The sequence below is a fragment of the Astyanax mexicanus genome, chromosome 16 (assembly GCF_023375975.1).
Source record: "Astyanax mexicanus isolate ESR-SI-001 chromosome 16, AstMex3_surface, whole genome shotgun sequence".
In the NCBI taxonomy this organism is placed as follows: domain Eukaryota; kingdom Metazoa; phylum Chordata; class Actinopteri; order Characiformes; family Acestrorhamphidae; genus Astyanax; species Astyanax mexicanus.
The window spans coordinates 30,911,909-30,924,386 of record NC_064423.1 but is presented as its reverse complement, the minus strand read 5'-3'; the positions used below and the strand labels follow the sequence as shown (position 1 = coordinate 30,924,386).

Below are 12,478 nucleotides of genomic sequence, written 5' to 3'. Positions count from 1 at the left end.
TTATTAAAAGCTTTTGTACTTTTTTTTTTTTTTAGAATACCTTGGATTTTTACTCAGCGGCCACTTTATTAGAAACACATAGTTTGTGCTTCCACTAGATAGGCCAGATTTATAAGATGTATGTCTAGGACCTGTAGAAAAAAAGTCATGGGTAAGAAGAAGAGCAAATCCTACAGAAGAGGAAACATGTAAGGTCCTTTTGAGTGACTTGCAGCTCCAACCTTCAAACACCCACCTGGAACATGAAAGGGAATTCCATTAACACTTCCCTCTCCACACTTCAATCAGAGCAGGCCATGGCCGAGTCTGCTTGAGTTAAGCACTTTAGTACAAGTGCACTTGTGTTCTTCAGTGGGCTAAAGGGGAATAGGACGCTCATATACAGTGCAATAAAAACACGTTTTTCCGGTCACACATTTCTGCTGTTCTTTTTATACCAGAAAATTGGATTTGGAATTAGTTAACATTGGTTTATTCTACATGTCCAGCTTTTAAAGCTTCCAACATTTAGTCTGAAATGAGGAGTATTAACAGGGGCTTATTCCTTATTTCTTGTTTTCTAATCCAAATACAGCCTGATATATGATACATTTTACTGACTGACAGTCCTCACTTCTGAATTTGCTGAATAAGAGAATACATTTATATTAGGGCTTTTCTTTAGAGCGACAGTCATCCTAGGCAAAGGAGTCTAAGGGAACATAATTGGCCTCACTCTCTCAAGTATAAGTTCTAGCCAATGTGGGCCTATCATGTCTATTGGATGGAATAACAAAATACTAAAACCTGAAAACAGAATATTTTGAAGTCCAGTAATTATATCAAGTTCAGACAGTGAAATTTCCCATATAATTTCCCGTATCATTTTGGTTACTTGGTTTTGGGATCAAACTCAGAGTTCTGGTATCATGAAAACCCCAGGCCAGTATGTTTCTGTCTCCTGCTCCTGGGGCAGTCCCTGATGAAATCACTGGTAACCTTGCTACCAGCTGCCTGAGCGCTTATAGACAATGACAGATCAAGCAAGAGGGAGCTGGAGAGAGAGCAGAACACCATAGACTGAAGCAGAAAATTACAGTTATCAGATAGATAGACATGAATTTGTAGTTGTTGATTTTGTACTATGGTATTTTAATTCAATAAATTTATTGTAACATATGGATAAACATACAATTTTATAGATTGTGTAAATGGACAATTTTTAAGTGAGAAAATGTTAATCTTTACATTTATTCCTACTTAAAATTCCTGTAAAATTTGAATGTGTATTAAAACAGTCATCTGACTAGCAAGAATTTCGAAGGAGTCTGTATTATTTACTCTTGAATGCTAAAGTAAGTGGATCACCATGGCCAGAAAAGCTCTCTGGGGCCTTCAGAAAGATGGTTGTAGATACAGATGAGTCTAAGAGGGGATTTTAAAATATCTCAGAACAATTAGATATCATTCATTACACTGACCAAAAAGTTATTTTCAAGGAAAGAACATTTTAAACAACTGCCAATATGAACAGTTCAGGTTATTCTTGCAAGTTCAGCCCAAGACTCAAAAGTGTGTGAAAAAGATATATTTGAGATGGCAAAGTACAGTATCTAACTTTAGAGAGAGACTGCACAAGTTTGATTTTTTTTTTATGAGAGGTGGACAAACTTTACCACTGAGAGCAGAGTGTATACCCCCTTAGTGATGTCATTAACACGTTTTGGGTATAATACTTCATTCTCTATAATGGCATTTAAAAATATACAAGATTACAATTAATTACAATTAATTAAATCATGATCCCGAAAAAAATGTATACAAAACTCAAGGAAACTCGACTTAAATATTTAACTCTAAGCTAAAATATTTTTGTAAAAATCACTGAAAAAAAATTTCACCTATCAATTAAAGAAAAAAAAAATAAAATAAATAAATACATTTGTCTAGGTGGTCTCTGGCTAAAGCTGTTTTTCTGACAGCAAGGAAAGCCTCTTTTTTGACTGTAGGTGCATCCTTAGAAATACATGACTTTATTATCACTGCTCTAATTTAAGAAGGAGTCAGGGACTGAGGAATGGAAAACTCAGAGGTTTCGTTTATCTAGAGCAAACAACATTTTACAGATTGCAAATTCTATCACAGGTGAAAGTTAACCAAAAACAGGGTCTTTTTTTATGTACAGTCGGCGTAAAGCACATAAAATAAAACAAATATATAAATACAGATATGGATATATTAAATAAGAGCAGCTAAACAAAAGGCATGCGCAGTAAGCGATAGGTGGCATTGTGTAACATTTCAGTATGTCAGCAGAAGCGATAAAGCATTGTACTGGCTGCAATTGTAACAGTCCTCTATGGAACACTGGCTTTTCCCTTATACACACACTCAAACACTCGCACACACATACACACAGAAACATACACACATACACACAGAGAGAAAACACACTCACTCATGCAGTCTTATTTGCAGCTGATGAGAACAAAGTTGCTTGTAATGTAAGAGGTGGGTGGCGTTCGTCATTAGTCATGAATAGGAAAATAAGGTAAATCAGCGTCTGAGATGTCTGTAAGCCTGGGATGCCGGCAAGCCTGCACAGAGCTCTCTATGCAAAAAGTGTACATGTAAACATATCTACACTATACACACGACCAGGAGACTTATTACTCTGTCACCTACATTAGTTCACTTAGCTTCACACACAAAGTCGCTTACTCCACAAATCGTTACAGTACTGTGTTCACGGCAGAGGGGACAAGAGAGGAGATCAGGAGATGTTCTTACAGAGATCCAACCTCTAAAAACCTGCACATGTCTGAGAAACACTCTTCAGTTCAGCCTGTTTCAAATAAAACTGTGAAAAAAGCTTTAAAAAGCTGTCATAGAGTAAGAAATTTAATAAACATGCTAAATGTGGCTAACAATTAATGAAATCCGCTTAGCCAGTTAGCATGATAGTTGTAGTTCACATAATGCTTGTGTTTGGCAGCACATTTTTTTATTTAATGTTAGCGACATTTCAGATTTATTTGCGAAAAATGACTTTAATTCTGTTTCATTTTTCTCAGATGCTAACATAGCTAAAGGCAAATGGCAGCTATCAGTTTGCTGGGTTCTAACTGTCTGCCAATGGTTTCCTCCACTGTTAGTTTTTTTATTTTTTTGACTGATAATTAATGACTTTTTTGTGTTGCTAATACAAACTGACAGGATTTACATTCATTCCATTTTTTACGTTGAATATCATGTCTAATAGTGATTCAGCAATTAACTCGATGTCATTAAATAAACTGCTCATTTGTGACTATTGTATGTTTTAGTCAGAAACAACTTTTTTTCTGATTAAAAATGACATTCATTATTTTTTCTCATGTTAACAAGTCTGATAGTGAATTGAATTCACCAGTTTTGTTTAGTTCTATATGTATATGTATATACCATATGTTTTATGTTTTATATTTGTGACTGAAAATTACTGTGAGTTATAGTTTTAATTATAATTCAGAATTAGAGTGCTAACTGGCCATTGTTTGTTTTATTTACTATAATTAGTGTTAGTATTTTTCGACTGAAATATTTTTGTTGTTGCCAACATGACTAACAGTGAATAAAAGCCACATATTAGCAAAATGCCAAACGCACATTTTTTATTCATGGCTGTTTGTTGTTAAAAACATTTTTTTCTAACTGAAAATTACATTCATTCCATTGTTTTCTTATTTATGTTAATGTGTAATATTAAATGGAAGTCACCAATTAGTATGATTTTGCTAACTGGCTGTTTAATTATTTATTTATTTTTGCTGTTGACAATATTATTTTTTCCACAGTAAAATGACTTTTTCTTACTTTAGCAAATTAATTAAACCAATTAGTGTAATATCACAACTGCTAAATGCTAGCTGTTTGATTTTATCTAGCGACAGATTTATTGACAGAAATATATTTTATTTAATTTATTTTAATTTAGACCTGTTCTATACACTAGCTTTTTTATTTTCATTGGGTTTGCTCCTGACACAATTCTGCATTTCTACAGGGAATTACAATCTTTAAAACTTCTGCTCAATTTTTATAATTTGCCACAAACTTGCCACCATATTACCAAATGCAACAACTGTAGCAAGGACTCCATCTCCAGGCTGCATTTGAGAACTTTCAAACCATTCCAAACCCCAGCAAAACCCATTCACACATACAACATGTGTGTCTTCACATTTAAGAAAACAGTAACGTTTCATCAGAAATGTATAAATGTTCGGGTACGGGTACATGGTAAGGCCTATTAGTAACGTAAACCAATCTTAACACATGAACACACTCTGAACATTCATAAACAAACAGCTCAGTATAATAATTAAAGAGCCGTGGGTCAATTTAAAGCAGCTTAAAAATGTTGTAAGGGCCCTAAGCGCTCTAAAAGACCATACAGGCATACACACCTTCCAAAAACCAGAGAATTGGGTTTAAACAGTGGTTTGACTAAGAGTAAATCCAATTTGGATCATTTTTAATTAGAATTATTGCTCTAAAAATTTTATAATTCTACTACGCACGTGATATCAGAGCCTGTATATCCTTCTCCTTCTAAATTAAACTAAAGTCATTCTCTAGTTGTATTATTTGAGAATTTGAGAAAGACCAAACACAGCTTGGTTGAAATTAGCTGAAAATTGTCCTTTAGCCTATAAATGTGCCATTAAGACAGATTGTGATCAAGGCTTTCTTCAAATCAGTCATACATCAATCAGTCTTCACATTGGGCTTCAACTCTAAAGGCAATAAAAGCATTTTATCTTCACCTTAAATTCTGCAATATTTCAAAAATTTTATTCGGGACAGACCTTCTTCTTGAGTAAGTCACTGGACCAGCCAAATGATTAAGCAAAAATAAGACATGAGGAATGGGTGATTAAATTATCTATGTATATTTTACACACTGAACAAATTAATAAAATGAATAAATTCACCCCATTCTTTTTGTCCTTTTTGTTCTCCATTCCCCTTGGGCATAATGAAAGAATTACTGTACAAATACAATCTCTGTTCTTTTGCATATATAGTTTTGAATGCACCCCACTCCCAAAAAACAATATTGGCCTAGATACCAATATCTGTCATGCACAAATTAGAGAATGTTCCAGAAATCGGAGGCAGCAGTGAGTAGGAGGTCAACTACTAAGCCTACGAAGGGAATGAACGGCCACCGCTCCGGTTCTTTTACATTCACTATAAAAAGGCTGCCTGATTTACAGAAGCAGCTGACACTAGGTAAAAGCAACATGGCGAGTTGATGATTGGTCAGAATGCTTTCTGCAGGCAATCATTTTCTTTCCTTACTTGGATTGTATGTGCTTCAAATGGTAATATGTTCAAGGAGCTGCAGTAAATCTGTCTCCAAACATGAGGAAATAACGGAGATTCTTTGTACAAAACAGGTTTGCCACAGCAGTGATGGAATGATGTCAAGGTAAGAGCCTTAACAGAACTGGACTGAGTCATGTTTGCTCTCCTTATGTAGCCCATCCCAGTCCAGTCCAGTCTAGTCCAGTCCCCATTCTCAATCCTATTTTAACCCCTTGGGTAATCAAGGTTGCCAAGTCTTTAATTCCTTACTCTTATGACTGCACAAAAAACACATTAGTTTAACAGCAATTGTAGAATCACTCATAGTAGATACTGGATAAAAAGCATAAAAATTAATAATAGAACCGAGTTTAAGGCTAAAATCACATATTACTCAATAACTAGGTTGAAACTAATAAGTGCTTTCTGTAGTCAAGAGAGTCAGGCACTGAAATGTGGGCACAATCTCAAAACCTTAGAACTGAAGGGGTTTAAATAAGACCTTATTAAGACCTTAAGACTGTGGAGGAGTTTTGAGATTAACCTTCCCAGCAGAACCGAGCAGAACTGAACTGGACTAGGAGTGAGGCTAGGCTTGGTTTAGGGCTGGAACAGATGATTGGTTGGTTTAACTGTGGGAAGAGATGTCAGACGAGCTGCTGCTGTTGCTGTTGGTTGTTTGAGCTCTCTTGATGTACAGGTTCAGCAGTTTCATCTGAAAGGGAATGAGACAGAACAGACAGGGGAGAGGAGATTTAGCTCGTCATAATAAATAAAAGAAGACTCAGGTTCTTCATAAACTACAAGCCCTTGCTTTTTTATTACAGTTTTGTTTACTTAGCTTAGCTTTACTTAACATAGCGGCGAGACCTTAATAAAGATAAAGTTAGAAGTTCCTTATAGTGTCTCTTAAAATGCACCTTATAATCTGATGCTACTTATAGTGTGAAAAATCCGGTAACAACACAATTAGTAGATGACTGGCTACAGTGCCCCAAAACAGTTAAAAGTTTAGTTCAGGTGTGTCTGTAACTCCATCTTAAATTCTGATAAAATTAAAAGGACTTCCATGTATTATGTAGCGGTGCCTAGAACAGTTTCTGCACCGACATACAAAGCAAAAAAAAAAGTCTCTAATTGGTCCCCTTCTAACCTTTGTGGTCAACTGCGTGAAGTAAAGTGCTCAGAAGGCAGGAGATTACCAGATACTGATTGGTAGGTGTTTTCCATATATGATTTACCTTGCTGCCAGTAAGCTGACCAAGATGTTGCTTCAAGTCTTCCCCAATCACTGAATAGATTGCAACCAGGCAGAAAACACTGGCTTTCCTCACACTGCTCTCAGTGTTATCATAGCCCTGAAACACAAATACACAGGACCCACAGTTACACAGCCTTAATATAACATTATATGTATCTATTACATTACATCATTTTTTTCTAACATTACCAACACTATAAAGTAGATAAAGTAGATACACTGGAACAGCACATGGTAAACAGGGTATGTCCATGCATACTATATGATCAAAAGTATTGTACACCTTATTTATTGTGTCTTCCATAAATAAGTGTATTAAAAGGGCGTTTATCCTGATTGTTGGAACTGCTTAACTATCTCTGCTTTCTACTAGATTGTGAAAAATTGCTGAGAAATTAATTGCTTTAAATGAGAGCAAGTTGTGGTGAAATCAGGATGCTGGATGAACACCAACACACCTCATCCCCAACTCCTCAACTCGTCGTAAAAGTACTGAAAAGAGCAACTTTCCCAGAGAACACAGTTCAACTGCTATACAGGTCAATACTGGGGGCTTTATATCCCTTTAGCCCATGACTGGGAATAGGCATTGTGTCTATTGCTTCATGTTATTGTTCATGTTATATATATGTGTCTATTTGCTCCAAACAATCCTAATCCATTGGTAGTACCTCTCTACAGGGACTAGACAAGCAGTGTGTGTGCATTTGCACATCAATGTTGGCAATGGGTGCAACTTAAAATATCTGAATGCATTCATAGTGTCCACAAACATGTAGACATGTGGTGTAACATGCAGCTGTGTGTATGTGAGTAGATGTGTGTGTGTGTGTGTGTGCGTGTGTGTGTGAGCACCTGCAGCAGGCCAGGGATGATGTCAGGCAGCAGTTGGTGCAGAGAATCCTGGGGGATCCGCTCAATGACTTTGGTCTGCATTTTAATGGCAGCCAGGTCAATGGGGTAGTCTGCGGTTTGGACGATGGGACACAGAACCTTAATGCACTGTTCCGGATGGATGGAACTAGCCAGCGTGGAGGCTGCCTCTTCTGCCGCACGCACCACCTGACCAACAGACAAAATGCTGTTTACTATCAGCATAGCATGTTTAATTTAGGATGTTACACTCTCCTGAATATTGTTATTGTCTCTCAAAAATCTTGTCTATTTATCATGAAATTTGGACAAAATGAAAAGACCATTTGTCAAATTAACATTAAGTCAAAAGGTGAAAAATTAAGTAACTAATTTAAGTACAATGTTTTTGCAAAGAAGCAATTAAATGTTTATTTTATATTTATTTATTTTTCCTGTGCAGCCCTATACATAGGCATGATCCCTAAAAAGACAAAGGACTGAGGCTTCTACATTTCCCCCAATCCTCAGGATTGTCTAACTGCACCAGCTAATGATAATAATACAATTACACATGTAAAACTGATCACAGTGCTGTTCATCTACAGGCTTCTTTGCAGTAAATTCTGCCATAAAAATATCAGCACCCCAGAAATGTTCAAAATTGCTATTAGTTAAACATCCCTGCCCGTAAGGAAGAGAGTGTATCTTACCTCTTTGTGGGAGTCCTTGTGTGCCTCCAGTGTTTTCATGATGGTGAGTTCTGCATAGTTTTTGAAGCGTGCAGGCTGACTGCGCAGGATCTCCTTCAGAACACGCAGAGCCAGTGCCCGGATGGTGTGCTGAGCAATAAAGCAAAAGCAACATGTAGTTTAGTCCTTAGCTTCTAACCTTGCCTCCATTGTTTGTCCATATATTTATTTCATCTAAATTTAGTGGTCTTTCGTCATTTTATTTTTTCCTGCATTTAAAAATATATGGAATAAAAACAATAAATGAGAAGGTGTGTCCAAACTTTTGACTGCTACTATTATTATGAAAAAGTATTAGGACACCCCATTCACTGATGAAGTGCTATTGTTCCAAGTGTATCTGTGTTTTAAACCTGTTTATTCATTGTTTCTTCTATAACCAAAATCTTACAAAATAGTTTATCCTGTTGTTGTTGGAGTAACTGTCTCTACTGTCCAGTAAAGGCTTTCTACTAGATTTTGGAGCATTTTAATAAGGATCTGCCTGCATTCAGTGACAAGAGCTTTAGTGAGGTCAGGATTGTTGGATGACCTCCACCCACCGCATCCCCAGCTCATCCTGAAAGTATTTAATGTAGCACATCATTCCACAGAACACAGTTCCTCCCACTGCTCCACAGCTCAGTGCTAGGGGGTTTCATACCTTATTAGGTATGGTGCTAACAGGGTCATTTTAGCCCTATTCTACTAGAAGTACTTCTCTACAGGGACTATGCAAGCTGCATATGCACATCTGTGTCAGCAACATGTGCACATTAAAATTGATGAATACATTCATAAGAAGGGGCATCCATAAACATAGGTGTAGGAAGTCATAATGTTTTGGTTCCTTTTTTGTAACTTAGTTCCAGACTGCTACTTACATCTTTATCCCCCATTGTTTCCAGCAGCAGGAGCAGCATGGTCTTGAAATGCTCCTCCCACACGGCCACACTGTCGTCCCGGGTAACCTTCAGCAGCTCCAGCAGGGCCGCCCGCCGCTCTTCCACGCGCTCGCTGTGACCAGACAGCTCCTTCAGCAGGTCACCCACCAACTCCAAATTCTGTGTGGGTCCTGATCAATGACAATAAATTAGTAAATGTTTTTAATCTAAAACTGAATTCAAATCAGAGCTGTATTTCTATTTTAAAGCCTCATGAAAACAGTTATTACCAGTAGAGAAACTTTTGGGATGCATTATTTTGTTTTCTCCAAAATCCTGTCGACGACCTAAAGAAGTAGAAAGAGGTTCAGCATTTGTGTAACTGGATGTAGAGTATGTGACAGTAATTAAGATGGTAAAGAAGATGATGTGTGAAAATCCACACTGTCATTAAAAAAAACTCTCACAATTCCTCATAAATGTTTACAGTTACTTTAGAACTGTAACCCTTGTGAATGCCTGTTGATTATCACGGTAAGCATTGTTACAGCCTCACAGAATTATCTTAAAACAGAATGATGCCTACATCAAAAGAATGGATGACATTAATGATATGTAAGTGCATGTTAACAAGCCAAACATATGTCAGGAGAAAGACTTCTAAACCCTGGAAACCTTTATTTAACACAGTATCCCATTAGCCCATTACCTAAAAAGAGACAGGTACACTGGATTATATTCTATCTGTAATTCTCAAGGGTAAAATTACACAATTTGAATAGTCCTTTTTTATTATTATTTTTTTTCATTTTGTACAATTGTACAATTTTATTTTATTTTGTAAAATTATTTACAATAAATATTTTATGTATTTTTATTATTGTGACGTGGGGAACAGACGGGAGGCGGATTTAAAGCGGGTAAGACCAAGACTTTAATAAATAACAAATAAACAAGTAAACAAATAAGGGAATAACAGATATAAGTTATATGTACACAAACAAAGAAAGAAAACCAACAAAGAGCTAAGCTAAACAGATATGTGGCTAAACTAAACAGATAATAACAAAACAGGACTAGGGATATATACAGGGATATATAAGTGAATAATATACAAAACAAAGAAATAACGTGACTAAGAAATTAACGTGACAAATAACAGACTAGAAATAAACAATAGCGTGTAAATACAAGAATATAGAAAGAGCAATAACGTGACATAGTAAACAATAGCAAACGTGGCGAGACAAACGACAGAGGAAGGTGCAAAGACCGACGGCTAAACATGAACTAAACTGCTATAAATAGGAACAAGAAACACTGAACACCTGGGGAAGGGGCGGAGCTACAAATTACACACACGTGAAGGAAAAGTACTAGAGAAACACACTAGGAAACGGGGAAAACACAGGAAAACATAGCGAGGGCGTAACAATTATGTTTTATTTATTTATTATCACCTCTTTTTTGTGAGTCAGCAAGACATTTAAGAAATATTTGAATTGCAATATATATATATATATATATATATATATATATATATATATATATATATATATATATATATATCATGATAGTGCTTTATGATGAATTATCTTAGGCCCAAGTTAAAATTACCCTGTGTTTAGTGATTTAAGGAGGTAAGAATTTCGGCTAGCGCATCATTTTTCTGAAGCTGCTATTTTCTGCCGAAATTTCTACACAATGCTGTGTAAAAATATGTGAATTGAGTTACTGAGTTTTTATTTCATATTTTCTTGTGCTTAGAACAGACCAATGGAACATTTTAAAAGCTACAGAAACAGCAATTATGTAACACCTATAATCTAACATCCTATTAATTATTAAATAACTATTAAATAATATCTAAATCTACAGGTTTAAGGGGGTATGTCATTCTAGTTAAATGCACAAGACACCTGAGATAGAGCCCAAGCTGTCTCTCACGTACAGTCTCCCCCCATATTATTATACCTAATTATCATAGTTTCCACACTAACACCCTTTATCTCCAAAAATCTTCTTTTTTATTCATTCATTTTCAGTGGAAGTCAATTTCACAATTATATTGGTCCATTCAATATGACATTTGAAACTAAGTAATAAACAACTGTGAGCAAAGTGAAAAACAACAAAAAGGAGTTTTGTATCACAGTGACAATGCGTTCATGTCATGGTCTGACTGGCAGAGTTCTACTTTATGAGGTAATATGAGGAATAATTTCATAACACAGTAAGATATAAACACACAGGTTTTACCATCCCGGAACTGTTCCACATCATCGTCAAACACAGCCTCCCTGAGGGCACTCTTGTCGTACGAGCTGATGGAGTCGGTGTAGTTGTAGGGGTTGTACTCTCGAGTCCTAGGCCCGAGGAACTGCCGAGGGGACGGCGTGTTCAGCAACGAGGTTTTATTATCCAGGGCCATCCTACCCCCCTCCATCACATCTGTAGCAAGCCGGGGGTCAGCAGCAGGGGACGCCACGCCACACTGCAGGTGTATAAGAGTATTTATAAGTACACTGTATGTCCAAATGTATATGGATCCTATGCATCCTAATGAATTTGTTCATCTACTAAAATTGCTGAGACAGCTTGCCTAGGCTCTTTAGAGAGTGAATCTATGTTGAAGCTCACCGCATCGTCTTTCTTGGTATCCCGTTTAATGGGCTCAAAGGTATCCTCCTGGCTGCGGAAGCTGAAGCTCTGAATGGCCTCCGTCACTCCTCTCAGAGAGCTGTAGATCTCCTCAGAGTTCATGTTCTCGGTGTCGTACTCCAGCATGCTGAGGGCAGCACATACATAATGCACACAGACACAAACACAAACAACAAGAACAAAATAATCTATGTAAGAATACTTTAAGACTTTGATATTAAATTTAAACTAAACGATAGACAACATAAATAAGCCCCAGGCAGAAATGAATAAAAAATTGTATTTATAGTTTTAGGCACCTATAAAAATGACACTGACGCTCCAACTCAATAATGATAGTTCATGCCATCTTGCCATGGGCACAGTGGCCAGTTTTCAACTTCACTTACATAATAACACCTCACAACTTTAACAGGTGTGGCCATTTTCAAAATATCCCCTAAGGAAACACGTATTTTTTGGCATATCAGTAATACTGCTACTGCTTTCTGACTGGGGCTTTAATGTGAAGTTTTATTTGCAGTTTCTTTGAAACAATATATACAGTATACACACACAAACACACACACACACACATAAAGCCCCGTAAAGAAAATCACTGGAGACATATGATACAGTAAAGGTGGTCATAAATAGCCATGAGCTACTGTTAGGGAAAGCAGAGTGAGAACTGAAAGGGAAGAAGGAGGGTTGGAAATATTGAGTCACAGCATGATGGGAGGAGCTGAATGGTACAGATTCCTATGCAATCTGTTAAT

At 36.6% G+C, this 12,478-nt stretch overlaps 1 protein-coding gene across 31 annotated transcripts in view; it reads right to left on the bottom strand.

The window, feature by feature from the left end:
* Positions 1-2,050: 2,050 nt before the first annotated feature.
* Positions 2,051-12,478, bottom strand: part of LOC103025616 (CLIP-associating protein 1-B) — an 87,215-nt gene continuing 76,787 nt past the window's right edge. For 29 of the 31 annotated variants that reach the window (XM_022669926.2, XM_049465549.1, XM_049465543.1 and 26 more), the window contains 8 exons: positions 11,700-11,847; positions 11,310-11,553; positions 9,350-9,406; positions 9,060-9,250; positions 8,158-8,286; positions 7,448-7,654; positions 6,573-6,689; positions 2,051-6,046 (listed from right to left, as the gene is read on the bottom strand). In XM_022669926.2, the coding sequence (XP_022525647.2) occupies positions 5,960-6,046; positions 6,573-6,689; positions 7,448-7,654; positions 8,158-8,286; positions 9,060-9,250; positions 9,350-9,406; positions 11,310-11,553; positions 11,700-11,847 (1,180 nt within the window). In that variant the 3' untranslated portion in view covers positions 2,051-5,959. The remainder of the gene's footprint in view (positions 6,047-6,572; positions 6,690-7,447; positions 7,655-8,157; positions 8,287-9,059; positions 9,251-9,349; positions 9,407-11,309; positions 11,554-11,699; positions 11,848-12,478) is intronic. The other 2 variants (XM_049465541.1, XM_049465550.1) reach the window with 1 other exon arrangement.